At 36.8% G+C, this 16,590-nt stretch overlaps 1 protein-coding gene across 1 annotated transcript in view; it reads left to right on the forward strand.

The window, feature by feature from the left end:
- SLC25A24 (solute carrier family 25 member 24) overlaps positions 1 to 16,590 on the forward strand; it is a 58,507-nt gene that overhangs the window by 16,398 nt on the left and 25,519 nt on the right. The window contains exons 2-6 of the mRNA XM_029230728.1: positions 3,325 to 3,451; positions 6,976 to 7,063; positions 11,343 to 11,454; positions 13,406 to 13,564; positions 15,811 to 15,963. Coding sequence (XP_029086561.1) covers positions 3,325 to 3,451; positions 6,976 to 7,063; positions 11,343 to 11,454; positions 13,406 to 13,564; positions 15,811 to 15,963 — 639 coding nt within the window. The remainder of the gene's footprint in view (positions 1 to 3,324; positions 3,452 to 6,975; positions 7,064 to 11,342; positions 11,455 to 13,405; positions 13,565 to 15,810; positions 15,964 to 16,590) is intronic.

Below are 16,590 nucleotides of genomic sequence, written 5' to 3' on the forward strand. Positions count from 1 at the left end.
GGGGCGGGCCTGCGGCGTCAGAGGCGGCGTGACGTTGCACCAGCCAGAGGCGTGCCGTGCGTTCTCCCGGGGAAGTTGTCCCTGGATCCCGGGAACCTGGCAGTGGCGGGCTGCACAGGCTCCGCGGAAGAGGGGTGTAGAGAGTGACCTGTGCTCACACACAGGCCCCTTGGTGGCGGTAGCAGCAGCCTTAGCGTCTCCCGCCCGTCTCTGGGGTCCGCGCTTTTAGCCGCGGCTCGCGCCCGTCTCTGGAGTTCCTTTAAGCAGCGCTCTTAAACCCCTCTCCTCGCGCACCAGGAAACAAAGAGGGAAGAAAAAGTCTCTTGCCTCTTCGGCAGGTGCAGACTTTTCCCCAGACTCCCTCCCGGCTAGCCGTGGTGCACTAACCCCCTCAGGCTATGTTCAAGCCACCAACCCCAGTCCTCTCCCTGTGCTCCGTCCGAAACCGAAACCCGAGCCTCAGCTCGCAGCCCCGCCCGCCCCGGCGGGTGAGCAGAGAAGCCTCTCGGGCTGGTGAGTGCCGGTCGGCACCGATCCTCGGTGCGGGAATCTCCCCGCTTTGCCCTCCGCACCTGTTGCTGTGCACTCCTCTGCGGTCCCGAAGCTCCCCCCTCCGCCTCCCGCAGTCTCCGCCCGCGGAGGGGCTTCCTAGTGTGTGGAAACCTTTCCTCCTTCACAGCTCCCTCCCACTGGTGCAGGTCCCGTCCCTATTATTTTGTCTCTGTTTTTTCTTTTTTTCTTTTGTCCTACCCAGGTACGTGGGGAGTTTCTTGCCTTTTGGGAGGTCTGAGGTCTTCTGCCAGCCTTCAGTAGGTGTTCTGTAGGAGTTGTTCCACGTGTAGGTGTATTTCTGGTGTATCTGTGGGGAGGAAGGTGATATCCGCGTCTTACTCTTCCGCCATCTTCCCTTCATGCTTTTTTAAAGCTACTCTTGTACTTAGATTTTCACATGTGACTTGTATGATATTTGTTTATTTGATACAAACTAACCTTTCATAAGAAATTCAGGATTATGCCATAAACAAGTTTAACCCTTTAAAACACATTTCTTCTTTATCAAAACAATTTTTTTTGCAATTTTGTCTTTTGTTTTTGGTAAGAGGTGGTGTGAGCCATATAAAGGCTTTTTATGACTGATGATGTCTCACATATCAAAACTCTGGCAGTCTCTGCACCAGCCACATAGAACCGTATATTTCAGGGAAGCTGATGTGGCTTTTCCTCAGGTGATGGTCACATCTCTAGGAAGTTTTGACGTGAGTTTTCACCCCCATGTCTCCAGATTCCATAGTAGAAGTTTATTTATATAGATTGAGAATTCAATTGATTTTTTTAAATATAGAAATGGTACTTACATACTACTAAGAAAGAAAAGATACAACTTTTTATTCTGATAACAGATTTTTTGAATGATGTTTGATTTGGTTTGTTTTTTTGCTGTGAAAGGTGAGAGACTGAATATGCAAATAGACAGTGTTAGACCATATTTAAAATTGAACTTTGAATTTCATAATGTGTGCAAATGTCAAATCACTATGTAGTACACCTGAAACTAACTTAATATTGTATATCAACTATATTTCAATTTAAAAAATTTTGAACTTTGACCTAAGACCTACCCAGAAAACTACCCCTTGTTTATAATAAAAAATCCAGGAAGCCAACCCGCTGTAAGTCAGACTTACTGGAAGCCAGAATGCTATCTCTAGTGACAGTCCAGGAAGCTAAACAATAACATGTGTAACAGTCAGCCCCAAATGGCCAGAAATTAATTGATAACTGACATGTTCCCCAATTTTTGTCCCTGCTTCTAACTTAGGACCAACCAGAAAAAGCCAAATATGCCCCCCTAACCAATCACACAGGATGCCCCACTTTTGCTTTAGCCCACCTACAGTTTTCCCAGGCCAACAGTCTGCAATCAGGGCACACCCCAAAACTCCTTTTTTTTCTACTATAAAGCTTTCCCACTCTTCTTCCTGCCTTTGAGCCAAAATACAAGTGACAGTGGTTGACTTCCTTGCTATAGTAATCTCAGAATAAACAGCCTTTCCTTTTCTCCTTTGACTGGTCTTTATTTCCACAGAGGAATAGGCAAGAAAACTCAAAAGTCAGAGTCATTAGACAGTTGTAACTCTGGGAATCTTTATTTACCGTAACAAAGGCTAATGAAATATGGGTAAAAAAATCAGGCTGTTCAAAGATAGCGTTAGAGATGTCCTTTAACTTGTAATTTCTAAAATGATAGTTGTTCACTGTTATTTTCATTGACCAAAATATAAACTTCTTAGATGAAACTTCAGTACATAAATGGGGCCCCAGAATGCTGTGACATTTTCTCTTGGATTATGCAAATCTCAGTGTATGTGTTGAGTAATCAGAAAATAATTTCCAGATGAAAATCATCCTCAGTCTAATTTGTAAAGGTAATTAAATAGCAATAATTATTTTTCAGTGACACTACAAATGTATTTGCTTTTAAAACTGTAATAATTGATGGCATTTAGGTTGCAGATAAGAGAATCCTAGTCATACTAGTTTAAACAAAAAAGGCTAGAATTCTTTGTATATACCCTTTATTAGTTTGAGGAAGCACCATTCCTAGTTTGCTCAGAGTTTTTAGTCGCAAATGATATTGAATCCATCAAATGTTTTTCTGCATTTATTAAGGTAACCACATGACTTTTCTTTTTTATTCTGTTACTGTGGTAAATTACAAGATTAAAAAAAATATGTTAACCCAACCTGGGATTACTGTAATACATTTATCTTGTGTATGTATGTGTGTCCATATATAGTGTTATGTATATATTTATTATGTACATATGTATATGTAATATATAGTATTATACATGTACATATGTGTATGTATAATACATATAGTATTATATGTGTATATATATATAGTATCCATTTATATATTGTTGTATTCATATAATTATATATATAGTATTATCAACTTTATATATTGTACCCATATATATTATGTATATATATATTATGTGTGTGTATATATCAATACATATATTTGTGTGAAATAATATATTATTTCTTTCTCAAAAGGAATGATTTTTCTTAATAGAGATAGACAGTTTGATATGACAGCTTTTTATAAGAATCATCTTTAGGAAAAGATTATTTAATTTTGGAAATTAAAGGGAAATATACTATTTTAAACATTTAAATTTAGGTCAAGATTTTGTCTTCTATCTTGGGATTTATAAAATACAAGTCTTAATAGGAAAACAGCCAATCTGCTTGATGTACAAAACATCTAGTATTTTTAACCCATATAAAAATATCTCTAATTTTTCTTTTTTGTAGAAAATTTTTACTACTGGTGATGTCAACAAAGATGGAAAGCTGGATTTTGAAGAATTTATGAAGTACCTTAAAGACCATGAGAAACAAATGAAATTGGCATTTAAGAGTTTGGACAAAAATAATGACGGTGTGTCTTTCTTTTCTATTTATCACCAGCTATGAAGAAGCACATCTCATGCTTCCAAAAGTCTAAAACAATGTATATTTAGTCAGTCTGTTTTTAGATGATAATTATTACTTGTGTTAATACTTGTTTTTCTTAGTAATGTGATTTTTATATAGAATGTTTTTAGTGAAGAAAAGTTATATGTAGCTTTGCCTAATGAATCATAAACTGTGAGTAGGGCCTTTGTAAAATATTAATTATGGAACCTTATACTGATTTGAACTTAAAGCTATGGGTTAAAAATAATAATTATGTTTTTTTGCTCTCTGGGCAACAGAGTTATTTTTATTCATACTAAGCATGAGTATTATATATTCTAAAATTTAAACAACTTTCAGATTATCTTATATTTGATAGTCTTTTTGAAAGAATTACATGTGATCAAAGAAGATGCTCTGATTCTGAAAGTTAAAAAAGAAAATAGCAGATAGACGTTTAAATACATACCTTCTGATTGGGATTATAGTTTTTCTATTTAGATTAATAGCTTGGAGTTAGAGTTCCAGTCATGTGGAGCAAGAAGTAAAGGCCACTGTAGGAGAAAGGGAAGAGCTATCAAACCCTTATCACCAGAGGCAACCTTTGATAGGAAGAGGGCATTTATTTTAAAAATGTATAATGCAGGGCTTCCCTGGTGGCACAGTGGTTGGGAGTCTGCCTGCCGATGCAGGGGACACGGGTTCGTGCCCCGGTCCGGGAAGATCCCATGTGCCGTGGAGCGGCTGGGCCCGTGAGCCGTGGCCGCTGAGCCTGCTCGTCCGGAGCCTGTGCTCCGCAGCGGGAGAGGCCACAACAGTGAGAGGCCCGTGTACCAAAAAAATAAAAAATTTAAAATAAAAAAATAAAATAAAAATGTATAATGCAGCCTCAGACCCCTCCCCACGCATGAGTGGTCAAGGCCATTTCATTCAAGATTTGTTATTCAAGAAACAAGTTAAACAAATAAATTGAGAGAAAATATGGTTCATACCAGGGATAGGCAAACTTTTTTTTTTGTAGAAGTCCAGTTAGTATTTTAGCTTAGTGGGCTGTGTGATCTCAGTTGCAGGTACTCATTTCTGCTTTCACAGTGCAGAAACAGTCATAAATAATATGTAAATGAGTAGGCATGGCTGTGTTCCAATAAAACTTTATTTACAAAAGCAGGCAACTGGCCTTAGTTGGCCAAAGGGTTATAGTTTGTTGATCCCTGATTTTTACTGAACACTAACTTCAGTTAGACTCAAGGCAAGTTTCTTCAAACAAAGAAACAACTAAACCCTTTGAATGGTTTTGATGATCGTTCAAATGTGTGACTTGGCCAGGAAGAGCTGAGTTTGTGGTGGAAAGTAGTACTGTTAGAATATTTGTTACCACCCGTAAACCTTACATTGTATGTTCCAAGTCTACCTTAGTCCAATCTTGTAGCAAAATTCAATTCTTACAATCAAGTTTATTTCTTCCCACAAACTTTCATCCCACCCTGAACCCTCTAAAGTTCAGCTGCAGAGAAGGGACTGTCTATATAGTGTTAGGGCAGGCAGTAGCAGGAGATGAAGTTACCTCATGATCATCTCCAGATAAGTAGAGGCTGATTGTTCAGTACGTACAGTATGCATGTATCAATGGTCCATTTCAGAAAATTCTAAATGAACCAGAAGAAATAATTAAAGGTGAAATATTTTTATTCTATTTTTTATTGAGGTATAGTTGATTTATAATGTTGTGTTAAAGATAAAATTTGTAATAAATACAAACAGTTTCCCCTCAGTTTATCTTGTTTTTGTAATTTAAAAACACTTTTTCATTATAGGTTCATACTTCTGTTTATTAAACTTTCTTAAAGCAAAGCATATACAGTCTATCCTCATTATTCATGAATTCTGTATTTGAGAATTTTTCTACTTGCTAAAATTTAACTCCATAAATAACCCCCAAATCAGTACTCACAGTGCTTTTGCAGTCATTCATGGATTTGCGCTGAGCAGCCACCAATTTCATTTTCTTGGTGAGCACATTTCTAAAGCTGAGATAGAGAGAGGCGATGCGCTGCGTTCTTGTTTTAGCTTTTTTATTGTACACAAATCCTTCTGCAGTCTACTTGATGCCATGTTTTTTGCATTTTTATGCTTTTATTGGTGATTTCACTATTTGCAATGGCTCCCAAGAACAGTGCTGAAATGCTGTCGAGTGTTCCTAAATGTGGGAAGGCTGTGACGTGCCTTTGGAAGAAAATAGGTGTGTCAGAAAAGCTTCACTCAGGCATGAGTTATAGTGCTGTTGACCATGAGTTCAATGTTTATGAGTCAATAATATATATTAAGCAAGGTGTCTTTAAACAGAAACACACAGAAAACAAGGTTTTGTATTGATTGGTTGATGAGAATATTGTGACCAGAGGCACAGGAGCCTAACCCTGTATTTCCCTTAGGAACAGCGGTTCGGTTCTTTAGTTCTGTGTTCATGGTGACCTTATAGAAAGTAACTACAGTGAATAATGAGAATCAACTGTACTTCTCTGAAAGTGCAACCATAAAGGAGATTATTCAGAGTGGTATTTGAAAAATTTCATCGCTAACAGGGTGACGCCTCTAACTGCTCTTACATTGTCCAGATTCTCGTGCTGCTCCTTTCTTCTCCCTGGGAGAAGTCTCTCCAAATCCTGTCATTCCTTCAAAGTCCTTCCCTTAAAGGGAATCTTTCCTTTCACCACTAACAGTAATTTTTGTCTTCCTCTTTTCCTGGAGAACTTTGCTGTTAATCCTGGTTTGGCATCAGACCCTTTGGTCTGTTTACCTGTTCCATGCATCTTAGTCTTAGGATCCTCATGGGTCTGTGGGATGCTTGAGGGAAACGCAATTTACATTTATTGCTTATGTTTTCTCTTTCTTCTTCTCTTCTGATTCTTCTCCTTTCTACAGCATGCTCTAATTGCTCTTATAATAATAATTTTCCTACTTCCATCATCCTACTATCCTGCTTTATTTTTATTGCCAGATTTCTCAAAAGAATATTCCACACTCTTTGGCTTCATTTAGTCATTTTCTACTTTCTTTTAACTCAGTGCCTTCCATGCTTATGTATAATAAATGCTTAATCATTTATTAAAATGTAGAAATGCATGCTTTAAAATTAATAGATCCTAGCTTAATTGAATTTACCTCAAAGTCAGAGTATCTTGATTTGAATCTCAGTTCTGCTGCTTCTTAATGTCATTTCTTGGTAAGGCCATGTACGCTCTCAGTCTTTTCTTTAGATGGAATGTCATTATTTACCTCCAAGGCTGTTATGATTTTTGAGTGAAATAATGTGTGTATATTTGTTTAATGTATTTGTTGAAATTTGAGTTGGTGTTGCAATATGTACTTAAGCAAATCTATAGCTCATCTAAATTCACAATTTTACCTTAATCAGTCCAAGCCTCTCCCTTATAAAGTGAGAGATTTGAAATTCATGATTTCTAAGGTCCTTATCAGTTCTAAGTTTATAATTTTTATTTTTTAAAGGAAAAATTGAGGCTTCTGAAATTGTCCAGTCTCTCCAGATACTAGGTCTAACTATTTCTAAACAACAAGCAGAGTTGATTCTTCAAAGGTAAGCTCTTCCTCTATTGACAGTTTTTTTTTTTTTTTTACTTTTAGTATCCTGTATTAGAGATCTGCCATTGTAAGTGTGGCTTAAAACAAATCCTTGTACCTTACCATTCCTCACTATGTACTTTCAATATCTTTCTCCCCTTTTTCTCACTTTTCATTTTGTGTGTACACATATACCTAAAGTGTAGGAATGGGAAAACTCTTTCAAGGCCTCCAGGGCTGGTGCAGTAGAAGAAGCTCTGTTTTCCCTTTTACGTGACTCCTTTACCACTCACACAAAACACTTCACTTCTGAAACTTCTGGTCACTGAATATGTGGGGTTTTTTCCCCACAACAAGCAATTCTAGCTGACACTAGCTGGGTGTCCTACAACATAACTCAATTCTAACATTGTCTACCTGGAGGTAGTGTCAGATCCCACAGATTAAGGACTCAGTTTCACAAGACTGCTCTCCACTTCAGATGCCAATCGCAAGTAGTAGGTACCCAGATTACCCACATCTTCTGCCTGACTTGACTACACATCAGAGGTTCCCGTGACGTTCTCCCCCTTGGGTTCAGTTACTTGCTAGAGGAGCTCACAGAACTCAGTGAAACATTTACTTATGCTTACCAGTTTATTACAGGATATTATAAAGGATACAGATGAACAGGCAGACAAAAAGATACGTAAGGAGAGGCCTGGGAGGGTCCTGAGCACAGGTGTCTTTGTGGAGTTAGGTGTTTCACTCTGCCAGTGTATGGATGTGTTTGCTAACCAGAAGCTCCCTAAATCCCGTGCTATTGAGATTTTTATGGAGGCTTCTTCATGTAGGCATGCTCAATTATTAACTCCATTTTCAGTCCCTCTCCCCCTCTGGAGAATTGGGGTGGGATGGGGGTGGGAAGGGGGCTGAAAATTCCAAGCTTCTAATCATGACTTGGTTTTTCTGGTGACCAGCCCTCATCCAGGAGCCATCCAGGAGCCCACTCAGAGTTGCCTCATTAGAACAAAAGATGCCCTAGTGCTCTTATCACTTAGGAAATTACAAGGGCTTTAGGGGCTTTTGCCAGGAACAGGGAACAGAGACCAAGTTATATATTTTCTATTATCTCACAGTGTTTTAAAAGGCAGAATTTGATTGTGTTTTAAAAGACAGTGTTTTAAAAGGCAGAATCTGATTGTGTTTTCAGTAGTGGAAATCACGGACCTTCCCTTGAGTGCTCGGCCATCAGTGTGACTCGTAATACCTCCAAATGTCAGCTTCCTTTCTGCCATTTCACTGTCTCTTAGTATACTCAAAACTGAATTCATGGGAGAGAAGTCTGAAAGGTGCTGATTGAAACAGCTGAGGCTGAGTCATCAGAGTATGAGAATAGGAATCAGTTGGTTGAAATACAGCCTCCTAGTTCTACTTTTTCAGTAGACGATATGGGTGGGGAGTAGCTGAAATAGGTAGGCAGTCGCTCCCAAACATGTGTGCTTCATGTATCTTTATCTTCCGCTCTCAAGTAAAATCCATTTTCCATTTAGGCTTTCATCTCCATCCCTCTTTCCTCTAATTTTCTTATCTCTAGCTCCCTCTCCACATTTATTGAGGACCTTGGCCCTTGTCAAATAGTCATTTTCTCTTTAAGTCCTAGGAAACTTCAGTATTCGTGCTGGTGACTCCTCTTTCTAGCGTCAGTATTCCTTGCCTTCCTCAACACACCTGAGACTTTTATTCCATTTTGCTTCAGCAGCCCGCTCCCTCTCAGGATTGTATCATAACTTGAAGCCACTCCTCGTCTGAAGTCTTAAAAGCCTGTATCCTACCTTCTGACCCTTCTTCCTCCAGATTCTACACTGTCTGGCTCCTATGGTACTTGCATTTTGACTTACAGATCTCTGGCCCCTTCATTTCCACCAGTCTGTCAATCTCTTGATTGATTCCTTCCACCACTCCTACTTACTTTCCCCCAATCCTGAACCACCCTCTCAGTTGCTCTCTTTGCCCCAGCATTTGGGCTATGAAACATTTCTAGAGAAAAATGAAACCATACAGGCCCAGGAATAACCAAGACATTCTCGGAGAACCCTAAGGAGCTGGGGGCCTTCCCTATCAGATATCAAAGAGTTGTTATAAGCTATAATTAAGACATAGTGGTATTGCTACACAGATAGACAAGTTGACAAGTGGAACATACCATCCCAGAAATAGACCCAGCCGTATTTGGGATTTGTTACATGAGAGAAGTAGCTTTGCAAATCCCTGGGAAAAGGAGAGACTATGCAATAAATGGTTCTGGTGCACCTGGTTATCCATGCAGACAGAAATACAGTTGGGTACCTGCCTCACGCCATGCACAGAAATCACAGACATAGAAAACAAACTTATGGTTACCAAAAGGGAAAGGGAGGGTAGGAAGGATAAATTAGGAGTATGGGATTAACAGATACAAACTACTATACATAAAATAGATAAGCAACAAGGATTTACTGTATAGCACAGGGAACTATATTCAATATCTTGTAATAACCTATAATGGAAAATAATCTGAAAAAATTATACATATAACTGAGTCACTTTGCTGTACATCTGAAACTAACATAATATTGTAAAACAACTGTACTTCAATTTAAAAAAATCAAACTAAATGTGAAAGTTACACTGCAATACCTTTAGAGGAAAAAGTAGCAAATGTCTATATCTCAGTATAGGGAAGAATTTATTTTAAAAAAATACAGAAGTCAGTAACCGTATATGAAAAGATTGATAAATTCAGCTGTATTATAATTAAGAGCATCTATTCATGGACACTATAAATAAAATGAAAAGACAAAGAGAGGGTACTTGCTAATTTATAACTTGAAGGATTAAATCAACTATATAAAGAACTATACATATTTAAGAAAAAGACACAACCCATTAGAAAAATGGTCAAAAGATATGAACAAGCATTTCACAAGGGGAAAAACATGAATAGCAGATGAATTTGATGAGATGCTCGACTTCGTTAGTAAGTTGAAGAGAAATGCAATTTAAACCCACAGTGAGACTATCTTATTTAAGAAGTTTGTCAACACTAAGTGTTCTGCAGCTTTAAGCTGCAGAGTTTGGAATTCATTTATTCATTCAACAAATATTTGCTCTGCGCCAGGCACTGTTCTAGACACTTTGGTCATATCAGTGAATAAAATAAAAAATCCTTGCCTTGTGGAGGATGCTTGCATGCGTGCGTGGGGGGTTGAGGGGTAGGGTCAGACAATAAACAATTGCATTAAAATAGCAAATAGTGATTAAAAAATAGAGCTATAAATATTTTAACCCAGAAGAATAGTGTCATAAACATCAGTAGTAACTAGGACTCTTATGCAAATATGGAATGTTAACACCTGTGTGATGGGACAATTGAAAGTTTAAGTGTAATTTCATGTATGCAATCAAAGTAAAAAGTGGCACTGGAAAATATAATCATAAATATCTGAAAATAGCATTTTATCTGACTGCCATCTTTATGCATCACTTTCACACAAGTCATAGAATAAATATAAAATTCAGAGGAGACACCAAAACTTTTTTTTCAGATATATTCATTAATTCAATAAATAAATGAGCACTTTCTTTGTACTGCCCACTTTAGATGCTGGGTCTACAGTAGTGGACAAAACTATCAAAATCCTGGGCAGTTTATAAAGTTGCTTTTAGGAAAATAAACAGGTACAAATGACATTATTGCCAAGAACCTACTAAAATAAGCAAAAAGTTAATGAAAAATATCCAAGGCTACAATATGTTAATTTTAAATGTTGAAGATAAGGTACCAGGATTTCTTAAGACTCAGATGGCCCAATCACCAAGTTTGATTTTATTTTTTACAATCATTGGTAATTTTCTTAGCTTAGAGAAAATTGGAGAAGGAAATTGATAGTGTATCTTGAGTATATTCTGAAGTCACATCCAAATGTTACAATAGAACATTAAGAACTATCTTCTTGAGCCAGTGTAAGAAAAAATCGATCATAAATTCATTCATTGCTCCCCCCCCAATTTTAACTTCCAACATTAGTGTTTGATAGCTCATTGACTTGGAGTTTGACAGAGCACCAAAAGTAGCCTTTAGTGAGACCTGTAATTTGGGGGTCTATTTTTATCTAAATGATTAAAACAGATTATCAAATGCTTGTTGCCATTTCCAAAAACCTTTTAAGAATATTAAGTTGGAAGAGAAACTGTCATTCTGCAACATGGCCAATAATGTTAGTTTTATTTATACATTTTATTTTGTTCTTTAATCAGCTTCTTTTTATTTTCAGCATCGATGCTGATGGGACGATGACAGTGGACTGGAATGAATGGAGAGACTACTTCTTATTTAACCCTGTTACAGACATTGAGGAAATTATCCGTTTCTGGAAACATTCTACTGTGAGTACGCTTTATGTATTAATTTATACTTATTTGGAGCTATAAGCAATTGGTATGGTTATCATCCAAAAGCACTCTGTAACACTTATGGGCCATGGTACCCGTCTCAATAGCTCTTTAACTTGTAAAGTTCTACGTGGTCTGTTTGGTGTATACTCAGAGTATATTAAAGCTTTTTTTTTAAATTAATTTTATTTTATTTATTTTTGGCTGTGTTGGGTCTTCGTTGCTGCAGGTGGGCTTTCTCTAGTTGCAGCGAGCGGGGGCTACTCTTTGTTGAGGTGTGTGGGCTTCTCATTGCAGTGGCTTCTCTCGTTGTGGAGCATGGGCTCCAGGCACACGGGCTTCAGTAGTTGTGGCACATGGGTTTAGTAGTTGTGGCTTGTGGGCTCTAGAGCACAGGCTCAGTAGTTGTGGTGCACGGGCTTAGTTGCTCCGCAGCATGTGGGATCTTCCCAGACCAGGGATCGAACCCGTGTCCCCTGCATTGACAGGAGGATTCTTAACCACTGCGTCACCAGAGAAGTCCTGGGGCTTTTACCTTTTACAGATAATATATTGCCTAAGTAATCTCAGTACCTCGTGGTTGATAATGACCAAAGATCCCTTCTGAAACTTGCTTGTTCAGTCAACGACCTACATTTATCTCTGGCTTAAGGCACCTATAATAATAATCATGGAAGGTTAAAAAATCTTTGGCTCATCTGCTTAATATTGCACACCTATCCATCTGTATTCTTCTAAACTTTCAAATTTTAATTAAATTTCATTAATATCCTACTGAAATATCCTGGGGTAAATGAAATTCATTTCATTCTGCAATCTGTTCCTGAAAACAGTGGGAACTCTTTGAGGGAATTTTTATTTTTCTAATGGGCTTGACTTCTATACGTATTCCTGGATTTCAGTACATTTTATATGCACTAAATGAAGCCTAGAGTTCACATTGTTACTAGTAATAATGCCTAAACTTACCTAGAGCATTGTAGAATTATTGGTGACTAATGCCTTTTCAACTATGAGTATAAAATAATACTATATTTGTAGTTCAGTTGCCTTGACAAATTTTATACTTATGTGAAGTCATATTTACATAATCAAATTCTTATTGTATCTTTGGAGATAGTAATGGTTGAGGCTACAATCATGTATTCATTTTATTGATTGTAAAATGAAGAAATAGAGGGTTACTACTATAGCAAAGCTCCTTACCCTGACACTCTTACCTATAAAATCTTTTACACTAGAATCATTTAGATAATAAAGTTGTAAAAATATTATTATAGAATTTTTTTGTCAAGCTATGTTTGTAACCTATAGTAATATTTAGAGAAGATTGGAAGGTAGATCATTTTAAACAATACCTCCCTGTAAGCTAAATTTTATATAGAATCTATTGCATGTTTTAAATGACAAGTCAGATTTATAAAAATATTTACAGACAGTCTATATAGGAAATGAGTTTAGGGGTACTCAAATTACAGTTTTAATTTAATTTTTATTTACATCTTTAGAGCACATATCATGTTATAAAGTATAATGTGGATATAATTTTGAGATAAAGTGTGTATCTTTAAGAACTGACAAATTATTTTCTTTCTGTAGCTAAGGATTCACTACCTCTGATCAAATGCTGCTCTTTCATTCTGACTTAGACCTAGAAGAGAAAAGTTATTCTGAATCTATTAAGAAAAAAGTTGTGATTTTTGGTTTTGTAAATTTGTAATTACTGTTAATTTTCATTTCTTGCGGACTGATACTGTACTTCATTTAGCGTGAATAGGCTACTTATAATTGCCTATATGCTCAGATTGGTTCAGTATAGTACTTTCTAAGGATTGAAGCTGATCTTAATTATAAAATATGTAATTCTTCTTTCAAAGAAGCAAACCTTCTGGAATGATCTGTCTTTAATTGATGGAGCCTGGGGCTCTTTCTTCCATTTTAACAGGGTATTGACATAGGAGACAGTTTAACTATTCCAGATGAATTCACGGAAGATGAAAAGAAGTCGGGGCAGTGGTGGAGGCAGCTTTTGGCAGGAGGTGTTGCTGGTGCCGTCTCTCGAACAAGCACTGCCCCTTTGGATCGTCTGAAAGTCATGATGCAGGTGAGCTTTGCGATCTTCTGTCTAAGTTTGCCCAAAATATTCTGAAACAATGAGAAATACGGTGCATTGATAAAAGTTTAAAAATTTCTTTAAAAAGAAATCTCTCAATTTTATTGCTATTAATCCTAAATTCAGTCCATGTTAAGTATTTCAGTGTTTGACCAGACCTTAAATTGTTGGTACACGTGTGTGATGAACTTTTAATCTTGGCTTTCTGTGACTATTCAAATGTTTAATTAGAAAAGGAAATCTCTAGCCATTATTGTAGGGTTCTCCTTAAATTACTTATATTTTCCTTGTATTTTATGTTCTTTCTCAAAAGAGGGTTTTTCTGAAATCTAGAATCTTGGAACAAGGATGTAACTTAAAAAATTATTCTAAAGCTGAGGTTGGCAGGAAAGACCTGGGTTTATAAGCTGACTTTCCTATTTACTAGCAGTGTAGGCTTGGCTGGTCAGAGTGAAAAGAAAGGAAAAGGAAAGGATTAATATTTATTTGGTGCTCATTATGGTAACCCATTTAATCCTCTAGTAACCCAGCATGGGGGGATTTTATCCTCATATTATCTGTGGGGAACACAAAGCTCAGAGAGTTAAATAACTTTTCCTTTACAACAAATTAGACAAGGAATGGAGTATTTCTGGCTCTAAAGCTCATGGTTCTCAGACTGCATGAAACCCCTGAGGCCTCATTTTCCTTCATTCTAGAATGGGAATATGAATATCTAACAAGGGTGGTTGTAAGAATTAAATAATGTAAGGTATGGGAAAATGCCTGGTAGGCTGGAACACCCTGCTAGAATATACTAGCTGCTTAAAAAAGGTTTTTAAAAGTTATTTTGTTATACCTATGGTCAGCACTTTTTATATTTGCCATTAGATTTCTGTACAAAATGATTTCTGACAATATTTTAAACCAGCATCCATTGAGAATGTACCTACATCTCAAAATATGTTTAGGGGTAAAGATACTGCTTTTAAAAAAAAGGAGAGGGAATCGGCCTGTATGTTCTTCTTTAGGAACAATAGTAAATTCACTTTGAGAGAGCTTGAATAAGCATTCATCTTTTCCTTTGTCGTATTTTATTGTGAAGTTTATTTAAAATAAAATGGATATATTTAGACTTTTGTTCCTGAAAGTTCAGGGGTTTCCCCAAACTACCTTCAGATTCATTAATTCACAGAACTCACTGGAAGCTTTTATACTCATGATTATGGTTTATTACACTGAAGGATATATATTAAAATCAGCCAAGGAAAGAAGAGCATAGGGCTTCCAGGGAAGCACCAAATGCAGAGTTTCTGTTGTTTTCTCCCCAGAGAGTCAGAATGTATTATTTCCTGACATTGGCGTGTGACAGTATGCACAGAGTTGCACACCAACCAAGGAGGCTCACCTGAGTCTTTGGTGTCCAGAGTTTTTATTGTGACTAGATCACATACTGCCCTCATGGCTGACCTTTAGTCTTCAGCCTCTCCCTTCCTCCCTTCTTGGTTTTTTTTTAAATAGTAGTCACTCATTTTGTGTAAGCAGAAACAATCAGAAGAATAGCTGACTTCTTTAATTACTTTTGGTTTATTAGATTTAATCAGTTTTATATAGAGACAAGCATAAGGTCTAGTTTATTTAAACAACTATCACATCGGTAGTATGAGCCAGGTAATTCATCAGTATTCACTGGGTTAGGCATTTGGTACATGAGATTTCGAGATAAGCTGTAGAAGTTACAATTTTTATTTTTGGTGTCAGGCTGTGTGTATTCTATTCTCTATGGCTCTGATAAACATAACATCCAGATTGTTTTGAGTCCCATTTATATTTCAAGTCAGTATTACTTCTCAGGGGGAGGGATAATATATTACATTCAGTATATTTTTCTAATTTTTCTTATACTGAACTTGCTCATGTTCCAAAGGGTGTTCCATAGCCTAATAAATAATAAGTTGGTTCATTTTATCTTATGAACATTGTTCATAATTTTACTTTTGATCATGCCTTCTCTGTTTGCTTTCCCACACTGAGGGTTACGATTTTTCTTAGTTTTAAATTCAGAGTCAGGCTTCTAAAATGATGGTAATAGTTCTTCCCATTATATATTTTCTCAGCCTTCTATATTCTATTTTCAAATACATCTTCATGCAGTAATAAATAATACTGAAGAAAAGAGAGTGGATTGTATGGTTACTTTAGAAATAGTAATAATAACATCCCACCAGTATTTAATATCGTTTTGCTTTTGTTTTTAGGTCCATGGTTCAAAATCAGAGAAAATGAACATATATGGCGGCTTTCGACAGATGGTGAAAGAGGGAGGTATCCGCTCACTTTGGAGAGGAAATGGTACAAATGTCATTAAAATTGCTCCTGAGACAGCTGTTAAGTTCTGGGCATATGAACAGGTAATAGTTATCACCTGTGGAATTTGTTAACAAAGGGGAGTTAATAAACTGATTCAATAACAATTATCATACAATGCTTTTTAGATTATTATTTTAATACATGATAATTTTCCACATATATACTCCATGAGGAATTTCTCTTATAGGAGATTAGACTAGATAACCTCAGAGATCCCTCATGACTCAATTCTGAATTTCATATTACTTAAAAAGACTTTTGTGTTCTTTTCTAAGTAGCTCTTAAAGGAAACGTAAGATTTTAGCTTATTCATTTTGAATTCAGAATAGAAGCTGCACACTCACATAAGTTTTTTGTGAAAGTATCCCCATCCAGCATCTGGAAGGAAAACTTTTAAGTTGAAGTCCTTTGTGTAATTTGACATTGCTATAAAATTGAGCTGAATTTAGAGTGCAAGCTCCATGAAGGCAGGGGCTTGGCTTCTTCTCCGTGCACTCCAGCATTTAGACAGAGCCTGGCGTGTGATAAGTGCTCAGTAAGTGTAGAATGAGTGAGTGAATGAGTAAATGAATGAATGCATTTACCTCTGAATCAGCTTCTCTGTTGACTTAGATTGTTTAGGATGCTCAGATATTAGGATGCTGCTTCAGCATAACTTGGTGTTAAGA

The sequence above is a fragment of the Monodon monoceros genome, unplaced genomic scaffold (assembly GCF_005190385.1).
Source record: "Monodon monoceros isolate NGI ecotype Baffin Bay Population unplaced genomic scaffold, NGI_Narwhal_1 Super_Scaffold_18, whole genome shotgun sequence".
Classification (NCBI taxonomy): Eukaryota; Metazoa; Chordata; class Mammalia; order Artiodactyla; family Monodontidae; genus Monodon; species Monodon monoceros.